At 43.5% G+C, this 12,491-nt stretch overlaps 1 protein-coding gene across 7 annotated transcripts in view; it reads right to left on the bottom strand.

Moving 5' to 3' along the window:
- Positions 1 to 12,491, bottom strand: part of lrba (LPS-responsive vesicle trafficking, beach and anchor containing) — a 184,463-nt gene that overhangs the window by 18,330 nt on the left and 153,642 nt on the right. For all 7 annotated transcript variants that reach the window (XM_030094715.1, XM_030094717.1, XM_030094718.1 and 4 more), the window contains 2 exons: positions 6,246 to 6,413; positions 931 to 1,020 (listed from right to left, as the gene is read on the bottom strand). In XM_030094715.1, coding sequence (XP_029950575.1) covers positions 931 to 1,020; positions 6,246 to 6,413 — 258 coding nt within the window. The remainder of the gene's footprint in view (positions 1 to 930; positions 1,021 to 6,245; positions 6,414 to 12,491) is intronic.

Consider the following 12,491-nt stretch of genomic DNA (forward strand, 5'->3'; position numbering starts at 1 on the left):
ATCAGTGTTTAACATCAGGAAGAGACCTGGGTAAATCCGGTGTGTCTGACAGCGAACCAGAAGCACTGACAGTATCATTACCACCGGCATGGGCAGACGCTGACACTCTGACAACACGTTCGCATGCGAGAGGAGCTTAGAGAAAGTAAGAGAGCGAGATTGTGTAAAAGAGGAGAGAACAGGACATTCTGAAGGAGCGTGGAGCAGCGGGGAGCCTCAGGAAAAAAAGCCTGAAAACTGGGAGAATATTATGTTTGGGGAGCTGTATGTGATGGAGTCAAAACAAAAAAAAACAAAAAAAAAAAAAACATTTCATAGGGGTTCGCCGCGCAGCGAGGCGGCAGACTCAAAGCCGTCGTCTGAGTTTGTGTGTGTGCGCTGGGTGGCGGTCTACAGCCAGCTGTCAGCGCCGCAGGGACACCACACTAATAGGGACTCATGGGGCCGCGGGTCCATCACAGAGCAGGCACACTGACTGCACTTCTTGGCCCTTAAAGAGGCGTCACATCGGGACTGCCGTCCTCCGCTCTCTTCAGCTGATCTCCTCCGTTTCCAGCTCAGGTGGAAAATTTGGCTCAGCGCCAGGTTTCCAACGTGGAGCTTCGCGTTTCCCACGAAAACTTTGACCAAAAGGCACACGGCCTTTCATGCACACCTCGCTAATGATCAGAGAGGGGCATGCTTTCAAAACCAAGACTTTATTTTCCCACAGTGGCAAACGGGGATACAATGGACAGGAGAAAAATAATATAAAAAAGAGTCACAAATAAAGACTTGTGTTCAAATGTAAGAATGTGTCAGCTGTCAGCTGTCCCCGCCCCTGGCGTCTGACCCACTCCATCATTTCTAAAGTGGAGGATTACAGGCCTGCTTGATTCCAGGTTGTTTCTCAGTTATTTGCTGGATAATGTATGTTCATCTACAACTCACCACTTGCATTGCCGAGCTTCGGGGTGGGTGTGGCTCGATCAGTAACTGGCAGGGGGTCTGTCCAAAACTCCTAATTTGGGCCTCCACAGCCTGAAGGGAGGAAAAAAAAGAAATGTTAGCATTCTGTTACCTTCTAATGATTCACTGCTCCACAGATTTTCCTCAGCGTCACAATAATGACTCAGTTTATATATGCAGAATGATTATGCTTCTCTCATAGTTCCTCAGATTACATCAGTACCTTGTAAATGTGACAACAATTCACAATGATTGTTTCTCAGACAAATGGAAACAACAACAGGCATAGCAACAAGGAAAAGGCTCACAATTGTGCTCAAGCACAAATGCACACAGATAAATGTATTTTTTACTGCTTGACATACACACAGACACACAAATACCAATTTATCCTCCACAAGCACACAGAGTCGGAGGAGGGCCGGGCAGGCGGGCTCGCAGGCTTGGTTAGGTGGTGTTAATGAAGAGGTATAGGACCATAAATGTCAGAGCAGACGCCGGCTGAGCAGCCTCTGGACATCATCACACAGCTCAATGTCAGGCCAACCAGCAGCGAGTGAAACACACCCACAGCTACTCGAATCCTCTCCACATTCTGTTATCGTTGTGTTATTTAGAGCTGAAACGAAAAAGCCTTTTAATTCAAGGGCCACAGTTTTGTACAAGAACTGTGTAAGTGAACTCTATTAAACGCCATCTCAATATCCTGAAGTTCTTAAATATTACTGTGTGCATAAAAAAATGAGGTACAAGCATCAGATAAAATCAATTTAACACCGGGGTGGGTAACGGCTAAAGTGAGTGTTTATAAGAAGGGACAGGCCGAAGGAAAACAACCAATACAGCATTATGACAGAGCCGTCAGTATGTTGGTGTGCACTGTGGCTGGCTGCGTGGGAGTGACAGCTTGTGTGTGTGTGTGTGTGTGTGTGTGTGTGTGTGTGTGTGTGTGTGTGTGTGTGTGTGTGTGTGTGTGTGTGTGTGTGTGTGTGCAGGCTGAGACGATTGAGGCCGACTTGGCGAGGTCTGAGCATGAGCTCATGTTTGAGGCCTGCACATGGTATTTCCATGAGAAAAAGGTTGGGAAATTAGTCTTCTCGTACCCATTGTCTGAAACTAAGCAGAGACTGGAAAGAGGCACAGAGGAAGAGTGGCTGTAACTGTCTATAAGGAAGGTTTCAAGCAGTTTCTTCAGGGCCGAGCATCAAACTGCACATAAAGGAACAGTGCAGAGCTACTGAAGAGACCCGAGGTATCATACGAGCCTTTCTCAATCTCCCCTACACCTTTGTGCACTTCTACAATACAACTACAACTTTTTTTCCGTTTCTGGCTGCTCTTTTATAACTTTTATTTATGTACATTAAAACAGCAAAAGAGGCCCAAATCCTGCTCTGAATAAAAAAAACAAATAATTCACCATCAGTCCTCTTAAAACCAGTAATATAAATCTATGATTAGTACTTCTTACGAAAGTAAAACAGTAAAGGATCAGGGCTTTCATTTCACGTAGCTATTAAGCAGTCGGTGTGGTTTGGTAATGGCTCCAAAGATTGGAAACTTTCTGAAGAGAGACGGACTCCTCCTTAGCGAGTGTGTCTGTGGTTCAGTGTTCAGGCAGGAAGTGAATTCACTTTGGGTGACCTGATCCCCCGCTGTGAGACGGTTATTCATTAACACTGGTTTATAAGAGAGGATTCAAAGTTTGGCTAACGACTGACATTAACCCACCAATGTCAAACATATGACCCTGACAGCGAATCTTAACATTTTCCATCACACCCGCAGTCAGCGTGTTGTGAGAAGACGGCAGTGCATCATTCAAGGTCAAACATCCACCGACCACGCAGCAGAGCATTTTGCTTAAGCTAATGTGGGGAAGACGCTCCTCAAAGCCACTCAACCTATCTTCATTAAACTCAGACCTGACATTTATGAGGCATCGGAAACACTGGAAAGTGGCTGAGTCTAGGTCAGCACGTCCTTTTCCCTATATGCCAATGCAATGCTCAGGTGATTATATGAGGGGCCGACTACAAGGCCAATCTCTTTTGGGGGCGCTGGCCCGTGTCTGATGAAGGTTTTCTATATTCTATACATTTAAATGGCTGAGACGCCCTCGGTTCAGATGTCCCAGCCAACCCTTTGATTTATTCATCCACTTGACAAGACGGATATCCATGTAAAACACGGTGCCTCTATGCAAATCAGCCCAACAACACAGACTCTCAACTGATGGGAGAAAAGATGACTACAATGGCCTTGGATTTCTGACAAGCAGCTTAGTGCATTAGTTCACTTAAATATTCGTTCTTTATTGATATATACATTTACTACAATGGGGGGCCACATATGCCAAAGAAAATAAATTGGCAGAGCTCGTGTTTTGTGAGCGACTTTGGCCGAGTGTCAAAGCAGGTTCATTCGCGTGGGCATATTTCCCGTCTTCTGCCGAATTACGCAAACACTGTACAATTCAAACGGAGCTCTGTGTTTCGTCGCTGGTGAGGGGAGGCTGTGGGATTTTCCATAATCACATGTGAAAGAGGGGAAGCCCGGTACACCGATGAGAAGGCAACGCGGGGCGTGTTTCTCTTTACACAGACGGAGGCAACACAGATGTGCGCGATTGCCATGCGCACGTACACATGAACGTGCACGCCACGGCTCTCCCGGGCGAAAGGAGAGAGAGGGGAGGGAGCAGGACAGGAAGTAATCATGGTCTTGAAAAACATTGCCGTGGTCTCCACAGCAGTCACTAATCTGTGCTGAGATATTCCAAACTTTCTCCCAGAACAGAAATGCACACATAAACACACAACCGTGCGCATTTATGCTGATGAGCACACATAAATATACAAAGGTATACACATGCCAATGAATGGATGTATACATACACGTGTATGTACAAACACATCAAGGTAGGATCCATACAAATCTCTCAAGTGTGTGTCTGAGGGTGGGGTGAGGGCTGCTGGGAGTTTGTGCCAAGCAGTGTGGCGGGAAACAAGTCCAGCCAACCAAAAACCAGACTTCTACCTTTTCAGATCCAGATCTACACACACATCTGCGACCCATCCCCTTGACAAGGAACAGCCCTGGGGTCTCTCCTAATGCGGCCTAGTCTGGCTCGGCCCACAGTTTCAGCTAAAACAGTTGTCACTCAGTAATGACCAACTCTGGGGACACGTTCGGGCCCCAGAAGTCTCAGAGCTCCCGCAGCCCCCAGCTCCCAGCCGTGACGAGGCCCAGACCCGGACCTCTGTTTCCACCTTCTGCACAGACGGGGCATGTTTCCTTCCGCACAAACACAGTTGAAGGGGAGCCTTGGATTAGCTCACAGGGATAACACTGCTTGGTTTATTTAACTAATTAAAGCGCTCAGACTGAGGTCGTTTTCAACTGTGAAAGGCAGCAGACTGAAGTCACAGCGTCAGAGAGGCAGTGGGAAGAGAAAGCAACAACAAACCACCTTTTTCGGTTCTCAACAGGCCTTTACAGAAAACTTGTACACATACTTATGATTAAAAAAACAGAGCTGAACAACTTCTGCTGTGTTATGTAACCACTGCTAAATCTGTTGAATGGAGGACTTCTCTTTACACATACATTATTGAAGGCTCAATTCTCCACAAATTTGAACGAAATGTACAAAAATTTAAATATTTTAGACTATATTCACAATACAAATCATTTTCACACGGGTGTAGTCTATTTTACTAATATTTTACAATGATTTAATGAAAACTATATATCCAGAAGCATGTCGAATTAGATTCTACACTCTTGCAGTTATAAGCAGAAAGCTGGAAGATTTTAATCACACCGAAATCACACTAACACACCTGCCCCTGACGGGTTTCTTTATGTTGGTGGATTTATCAGTCCTACTGTCACCAGAACAGCAAAAATACTGTGTGTGTGCACGCGCATAAATGTGTGTGTGCGCGCGTGCGTGCGTGCGTGCGTGCGTGTGTGTGTTAAACAGAAGAATGGGTAATGGGCAGGGTGTTGAAATGACCGGTGAACCCAGATAATGAATCTGCGTGTGCGTATAAAGGCCAAAGCACATCTGGATGGGAATTAGGGTGAATGAGGTGATAAATCAGAGGATCTGCCCCTGGTGCCCGTGATGCTCCAGTCACTGAGCATGAAGGGCAGCGCAGCGCGGTGGAGGCAAAGTGATCCCCGGTCACTCGATAAACTCTAATCTGCTCTCTATTTAGTTGCAACTGACATCAGGACAATTTATGTTTATTACCTATTGTGAGTAAGGAGCGTTAATTGTTTTGTCCACTCCAGCTGTAAGTCAGGGTAACAGTGTACTCAAGCTACAAAATGGTAATATTACAAGAAAAACAAGTTCAGAGAGTTTAGGGCAAAAAAAAAGGTTTGAGACTAAAAGTGTCATATCCTGATGAGACGCTCATCGTACTGTATGTTTCAATGTTGCCACTAAACTGATCTGAATGATCAGATCACATTCAAGCTCATTTTATTTGCCCACTTGCAAGTGCTGCACATTATCACAAGTCTATTCTGTTCTATTCTTGTTCACCTTTGTCATGAAGGCACATTTCCAGAAGTCAGAAATTATGTTTTCAGGATCTAAACTGTATTAAGCTGGACTCATCTTTCAAAAGTAACCCAGTTTCAAACCTTGTTACCCAAAGCTCTCTCAACAATAAAAACAAGGGCTCTACCCCCTCTTGGCGCTAAAACTTAGACGTCAAGAAGGCTGATGGGAGCAGGGTCAATTGGCCTGCTGCTGGCTAACTGCCTTTTACAGCAGATTGGTGAAGTTGTCAGGCTGATGTTTGGCTCTTGGCAAGCGGGCTGTGTTTTTCTGGAGAGCGCTGTGTTTTGTGCGGTTGCTTTCGGGCAGGCCGGTCGAGTTTGTGTGTGCAGGAGTTCAAAGTGGGGGAGATGAATAATGAATGGCGTCCAAGGAGAAGGAGGCATTAAGGCGTTAACAGCGGGAACGCTTCCTGAAGTGCTTTCAAGAAAGGTATCGCACCAGCAAAAGGCTTTGCTCAGCGGTGCCTGACAGAAGACTGAGCCGATCTCTGCCATACAACCGTACAAGCAATTTAACATGGATAATTGCATCGAAAACCCACGATGCTGAGAATGGACACACATGTGAGACATTTTGAGAGTATTTACTTTAACATAGTATTTTTTCCCCTTACTCAGCATGATATATATCTCAACATAGTTGAATTAACCCGCCAGCACTTTAATGTGTATTAAAATGTGTCTCTACATGCATGTGGAGTATCGTGTCAGAGCCTCACCTCTCTGAGCATCGGATCGTTGATGGAGTTCAGGTTCACCGCGCCCTCGTAGGTCAGATAGTAGAAGACGTTGAGCGCTCTGGCTGCTTCGGGTCCCTGCTGCTTGTACCCGAAAATCAGATCGATCCATTGGTGAAGCTGGCAGGACACGAACTCGCTCTCCAGAGCCTGCAGGTGGAAGTGAGGACAGAGCGATAAGAGTACTGTAAATGTGAGCAGACGCACGCCGTTTACACGCCATACACTAAACCAAACGCTGCTCTTTAAAGATGTTCCTCATCAAATTACCGTGCAGCAGTCGCCACTAATGCCCCTCAAAGGTGAATTCCTGGGAGAAAGCGAAACGTCCCGCTAATTGTTCCTGTGACAGAATCTGCCAATGATTCCTATAACGAGCACAAACCACGGCAAATCCGGATCTGATCATCAGGGAGCATCAAAAACATTAGAGAACTCTTGTTGTTCATTAGGGAGCCATTTCAGCTTCTGTCTTTGTTCTTTCCTCCGCCGGTTGTGAGCAGATAAGAGCACCGTGTTGCTCTTCTGCCGACGTCTCCACACCGCCATAACGCTGAGACACAAGCCGTTTTCTCTCCTCATTAGCCGGCAAAGCAGGGAAAAACATTTATGGTTTCCTCATAAAAACAGGCAATTGTGTTAATTTGTGTAAAGCTGTCGGCTCACAAAAGCCCTCTAAACACAACCAAATTAGAATGAGGCAGCCCTTGATTGTCATTGCTGCCTTGTGTCACATTAATTTGTGACAAAACATTAGCCTGTGCTACACTTAAATGGCAATTTATATCATTTAAATTTTTACTGCGGAGACCAGTGCATCCTTCACTTAAATGTGACTTTCTGACAGCTCATTCTGCATCTAATTCCTCCCTCCTCTCTTAATTACAACTTTCAATCAGGGACGGAGAGCACACGTGAAGAGGAGACCGTGAGCCGCCGAGGCTTTCAGTGCTGTACTAACAGCAAATCAAGACGTGACGTGAGGATCAACAATGACAACAACAATTGACAGATTTTGACAATAAAAATTCCTCAGACGTTTGAAGGAAATAAAAACTACTACAAAGAAATTAAAAGATTTTTTTTTTTTTAATTTGCCATGTTCTAACAACTAAAACTTACACTGTCAAATATAAATACATTAAAAAATAAGAATTCTAAATAAGGCACGATTCAATTAGAGATGTCAATCGATTAACATTTTTGGAAAGTTAATTGTCCAATTTTTGGTGGACAGATTAATTATTCACACTTCACTTTCTAATCTGAAAATTCTGTTATTTTGAACACGCAGAGCAGGAATGCAGAGTGCATGGGAAGAGTTAATCACAGTTCAGTCAGCCGTTTGTGGAATATCCTGTATAACATACAGCAATAATGAAATTGTGATAATGTGCAGCCCTCGCAAAATCAGATAAACATTTCCTGTTTTTACTGTATTTATCCAAGACAAAAACAATCTTTTGCAAAAAAAGTGATGCTGATCATGATAATTAGATACGGCAGGATTTTCATTGTAACATAATTTGTGCGATGATAAAAGCTCTGATGTCTAACCAAAACTTTCCTTTGCCATGCCAGCATTTTTATAGAAATAATCAAGAGTTGTCAATAATTCATACATATTTGATTTTTTTGGAGGGAAAAAAAGATTTTCAATCCTAACGACTGTCACCGGGTAGTATTTATTTTTAATAAGATGGGTAACCTTCTTAAATCAACAAGGTTCTGGAACTGTGTGTGTGTGTGTGTGTGTGTGTGTGTGTGTGTGTGTGTGTGTGTGTGTGTGTGTGTGTGTGTGTGTGTGTGTGTGAGTGTGAGTGTGAGTGTGAGAGAGAGAGAGAGAGAGAGAGAGAGAGAGAGAGAAAGAGGGAGATCAGTTCATTATGTGCTGGGATTGACCTTTGACGGGCCCTGCTCCCCCGTTTCTAAAACTAAAGCTGGGACTGATGGGCATTTAATGTGCAACGCAATCAACTGTCAATCAGCGCAGGGAAACAAAGAGCAGCCATGTTATTGCAGCCCCCTCTCCAGAGGCCCGCCTTTATGGAAATCACTCCAATGTAACATTTGGAGCGAGCGGGACGCAGAAAATAAGTGGGAATTACTGTGTTCTGTCTTGGCATTTAAATTGTATGTATGTTTTTGTGTTTGTTTGGTCTGTCAGCTCATATCCGAGAAAAAGCTCACGAGTGCTGTTCGACTGAAATCGAGGTGTAGGAATTCAACCTCGGCGGACCAGATCTCAGTGATTCAAAAAATGTGTGCGTCTGCCTGTGGGGATACAGTACGAGGCCTTGATCCTGCCGCTTCAAAGATCCCTGATTTGGAACCTGGAAAAACAGCAGCGCAGGGCCACATGAGTGAGACAACAGGGAAATCAGGATGCAATTTTATTCTGGCCTCATTATCGAGACTGGGTATCAATAGTATTGTTCAGGGAAACATCTGGATTTCAAAAGCATGGATTTCATCAGAGAATAACTAAAGGTAGAGCAATAATAATAGGTTTTAAGATATTCTGTATTTGTCTCTGAATTTTAATGTAATAAAATGACCCAAACCAACAGTAAGTACATTTTCGCTCATAGAGCATTAAAATGTGTTAATGTGCTTTACATGACCTGTCACATTCAGTCCCACATGCTCAGACTGCCAGACCCGAGACTGGAGGAAAACCCGCTCTCTGCAAACCAAGCGCCTGACGTCTCACAATGAACACATCCAGCCAACAGTTACTGCATTAACCAAGAGTCAAGAGAAAAAGTCTTTTTGCATCTTTCCAGAATGTCTCAAGTTCGCAGAGTGGAATTTTTCCACCAAATTTATTTGAAATAACAGGAAGAAAATTTTGATAAAGTCTGATTTCATCTTAGATATTTCTGCTGACAGTGCATAATGGTCATTAGATCACAGATGAAGCTCATAACATTACCATTTAATGAAAAGAAAAAAGAAAAAAGACAGACAATACTACACTGTTGAGTTTAGCTTCGGAATGATAAAGAAAAAACTGGTTCTCATGTATTTTTTGATTGCAGCAATGAGAAACCTCCTTTTTGTGGCCGATTAACAAATAAAATATTGGCAGAATTACTTTAGTATTTTTGTTAAGGAAATTGCAGGACTGAAAAAAAAAAAACTGTTTTGATCAATACTGTAAAACCAAAGTGTTACAATAAAATGATATGGAGAAATTTGTCAGATTCTTCGAAATTGAAACCAACAAATAAACTGAATGTTTTCCTTTATTTCGCTAAATATTCTAACTGTATCATGAATGGACAGACTAATTAAAACTCTTGGGATGTAGTATTGAACTCATTTTACCGTACCTCCAAAATAAAAAGATACAGTTACCTGCAATAGTAATTCTAATTTAAGTGTTCATGCAGCCACAATCATGCACCATGCAACCTGTGCCACAAGAAAAAGCAGATATTTAGACCTCATCTCAGAGGAGGCTCATAATTAAATCTTCGTGCATAAACAAGATTGCACTTAAGGAGGATTTAAAGTCACTTGATGGATAATTAATATAAGTGAGGAACAGAAATTAGGCTTGTTCCGATAACCCATTAACAATGTGTCAGGTGGAGCAGGTGTGGGGACGTTTCCTCGTGCGGTGCCACACTGTGGAAACAATCAAGCAGAAGGTTGGGGCAGATAGCAGATTCCTGAGGTGGGATCTGGTGCCACTTCAGGAGAACCAGGCAGGATTATTGATGGGCCAATTAGCAGCCAGTGTGTGTGTCGTCCCCGTCCACAGGGGACTCTCTGATAATTAATGAATAATTTAGCATGCCTTTATGTAAATGTTGATAGGGGGTAGAAGTCACTGGAATCTCACATTTCTATTGTTACACATTTGACAAAGTACACCTTTGAAGCACAGGGGGGTCCCTTTTGTTGTGCACTGCGATTTGTTTCCAAGGGCAACAATAATTTGGAATATTCTCCAATGTAGGAGAATGACTCATCGACTCATTTGGCCAAATCATTTTCTCCATCAAAGCCACCGTGTACTCAAGTGCATACAATTCTATGTTATTTTTTTTTTCTCTCCTCCAATCGCCTGCTTATTTTGCTGGTGTGCCAATTTGCCAGGCTGTGATGTGAATTCCAATGAAAATGCATAATAATGAACAAGTCACGTCCCTGCGCCAGTCTCAGGTTACTATAATTCTTTGCTTTGCGAAACATCTGTTGCTGGAGTGCAGACTTTAAGCCTATAAAGGAAACCAAGAACACTCAAGAAGAATGACAGTTTGACTGTGTGTCTGTCAGTGTGTTACTCTTTAGAGAGAGCTGTACTCCAGACTGAGGACTTGAAGATATAGTACCCCAATCGGAGACATCAGACAAAAGACACCAAATGATTGCAATTAACCAGCTGGAGGACATTAAACTGGGATTACTTTGAGTTTTGAGGGACAAAACTGAGTCTGTCTGATCTAGAAATAACCACCAGCCCACAGCCGCATTTTCTAACTCTTATTTTTTTAACTTGCATACTTGAATAATATCTTTATTATTTGTTTGTTTTTTAACCTTACTTTGAATCCTTTTTTCTGTTGGTGCCTGTTGGAGCTGCAGAGCTGCATAGCACCCATCAGTGAGGTTTCCGTACCTCGCTGCGGTTTGCGGTTCGCTTTATGGTCTGGATTGAGCTGGATTTCACTTCAGCCTTAACGAGGTGACAGTGAACGCTTTCCTCCTTCCCTCACTGGTCCTAAAAAACCCTTTTAAGGACTTATGGAGAGCTGTCTGTAAGGATGTTAAAACGTCACTTAGCAAATCAATCCATTCATTTGCATGCCAACGGTGATGCGGGTGTACGTGCGTGTGCACGTGCGCGCGCTGGTGTGTCACAGACGGTGTGGGTGAGTAATTGAATGCACATGTTGCATGCTGAGAGTTGTCAGCAGCAGACTGTTTTCTTTTGTATTGATTACGAATGAATAAAGCAAACACTTGTCAGGTCTGCATATACTAAAATGACGGTGTAAGAACAAGCTGGTCAAAACATCCTGAAAACTACATTCAGCATGTGTGACAGTGAAACATTATGGATTTTCACTGGCGGGGGAAAAAAAAGACAATTCTAAAATCCAGGATCAGTGGTTAGATGAGGTTTTTTTGTGCATTTAATTCAATCAATTTATAAAATGGTGTCAAATCTGCATGCTCGTCCTTAATGGAAGCAAGTCCGTTCCTTATTCAGTTCTTCTCTCTCTTCCAAGTTCAGCAGCCCCCTTTTTATTTTCCCATCTACTTCTCTCACTTTTAGTGCGACTCCTTTCTTTTCCTCCCGCTCCGTCGCCAGTCATCTGATCCTTTGGATCAACTCATCTGGAGCCGACTCACCCCGAGGTTGTCAGGCACTCTGATTAAAGGGCTTATTAGCTCGCGGTAAATGAGAAGCCGATTGTCATTTCGAAGCAGGCAGAGGAAGCCTGTAAACAGCCAAGAGAGAGGGGGGCCCTGAACATGGCAGAGGAAGAGAGGGGGGGGGGCAACAGATGACGTAAGGAATGAGATCCTCAGAGCACCCACGCAGCTAACGAACCATTTCCTTTATTCTCATATTCACACACACCGAGAGAAGCCCAGATGGACCGAGTGTGTTACTCCAGTTCCACCCCCCCTCCCACCGCTCAACTAATTAGATAGGTCACAACTGTGAGAGTTCTGGCTATGGTTCAATGGAGGCACTCGCTGTCAAGTGGAACCTGAAACTTTCACCCTAATTCGCTTCTCCCATCTCGCTTATTATCTCTCAACGAGTTGAAAAGCAAGAATATCATGTTATGGGGTGAAAAGAGGCAGAATGAACAGTGATTGGGAAAGTAACTCCCCAAAACAAACATGTCATGGTGGATTTGGGCCAATTTACAGCACAGACAACGGAGTAAACAGTCCTGATTGAAGAGTAAATTGATGAAGGGAAGGGCGCTGACTCAGAGTGAGAGGACAACAATGCTGTGGCTGTTGATTTCCCTTTACAGCTTTCCTGGAATACGTCATTATACTGGTGTGAAGTGACAGAAATTGCGATGAAAATCTATACATAAACGAGCCAAAGTCACGCACAGTACATTAGCTTTTCCAATACACTTGGCATTCTTCGGAGATCCTTTTTCAAACTAAATATTTTAAGATCCGTATTTGGTGTGACTGGAGAAAAAAACCCAGTAAAATCAAAAATCTGCAGTTGCACAAGTGGCC

This window comes from Salarias fasciatus, chromosome 6 (genome assembly GCF_902148845.1).
Source record: "Salarias fasciatus chromosome 6, fSalaFa1.1, whole genome shotgun sequence".
NCBI classification, from domain to species: Eukaryota; Metazoa; Chordata; class Actinopteri; order Blenniiformes; family Blenniidae; genus Salarias; species Salarias fasciatus.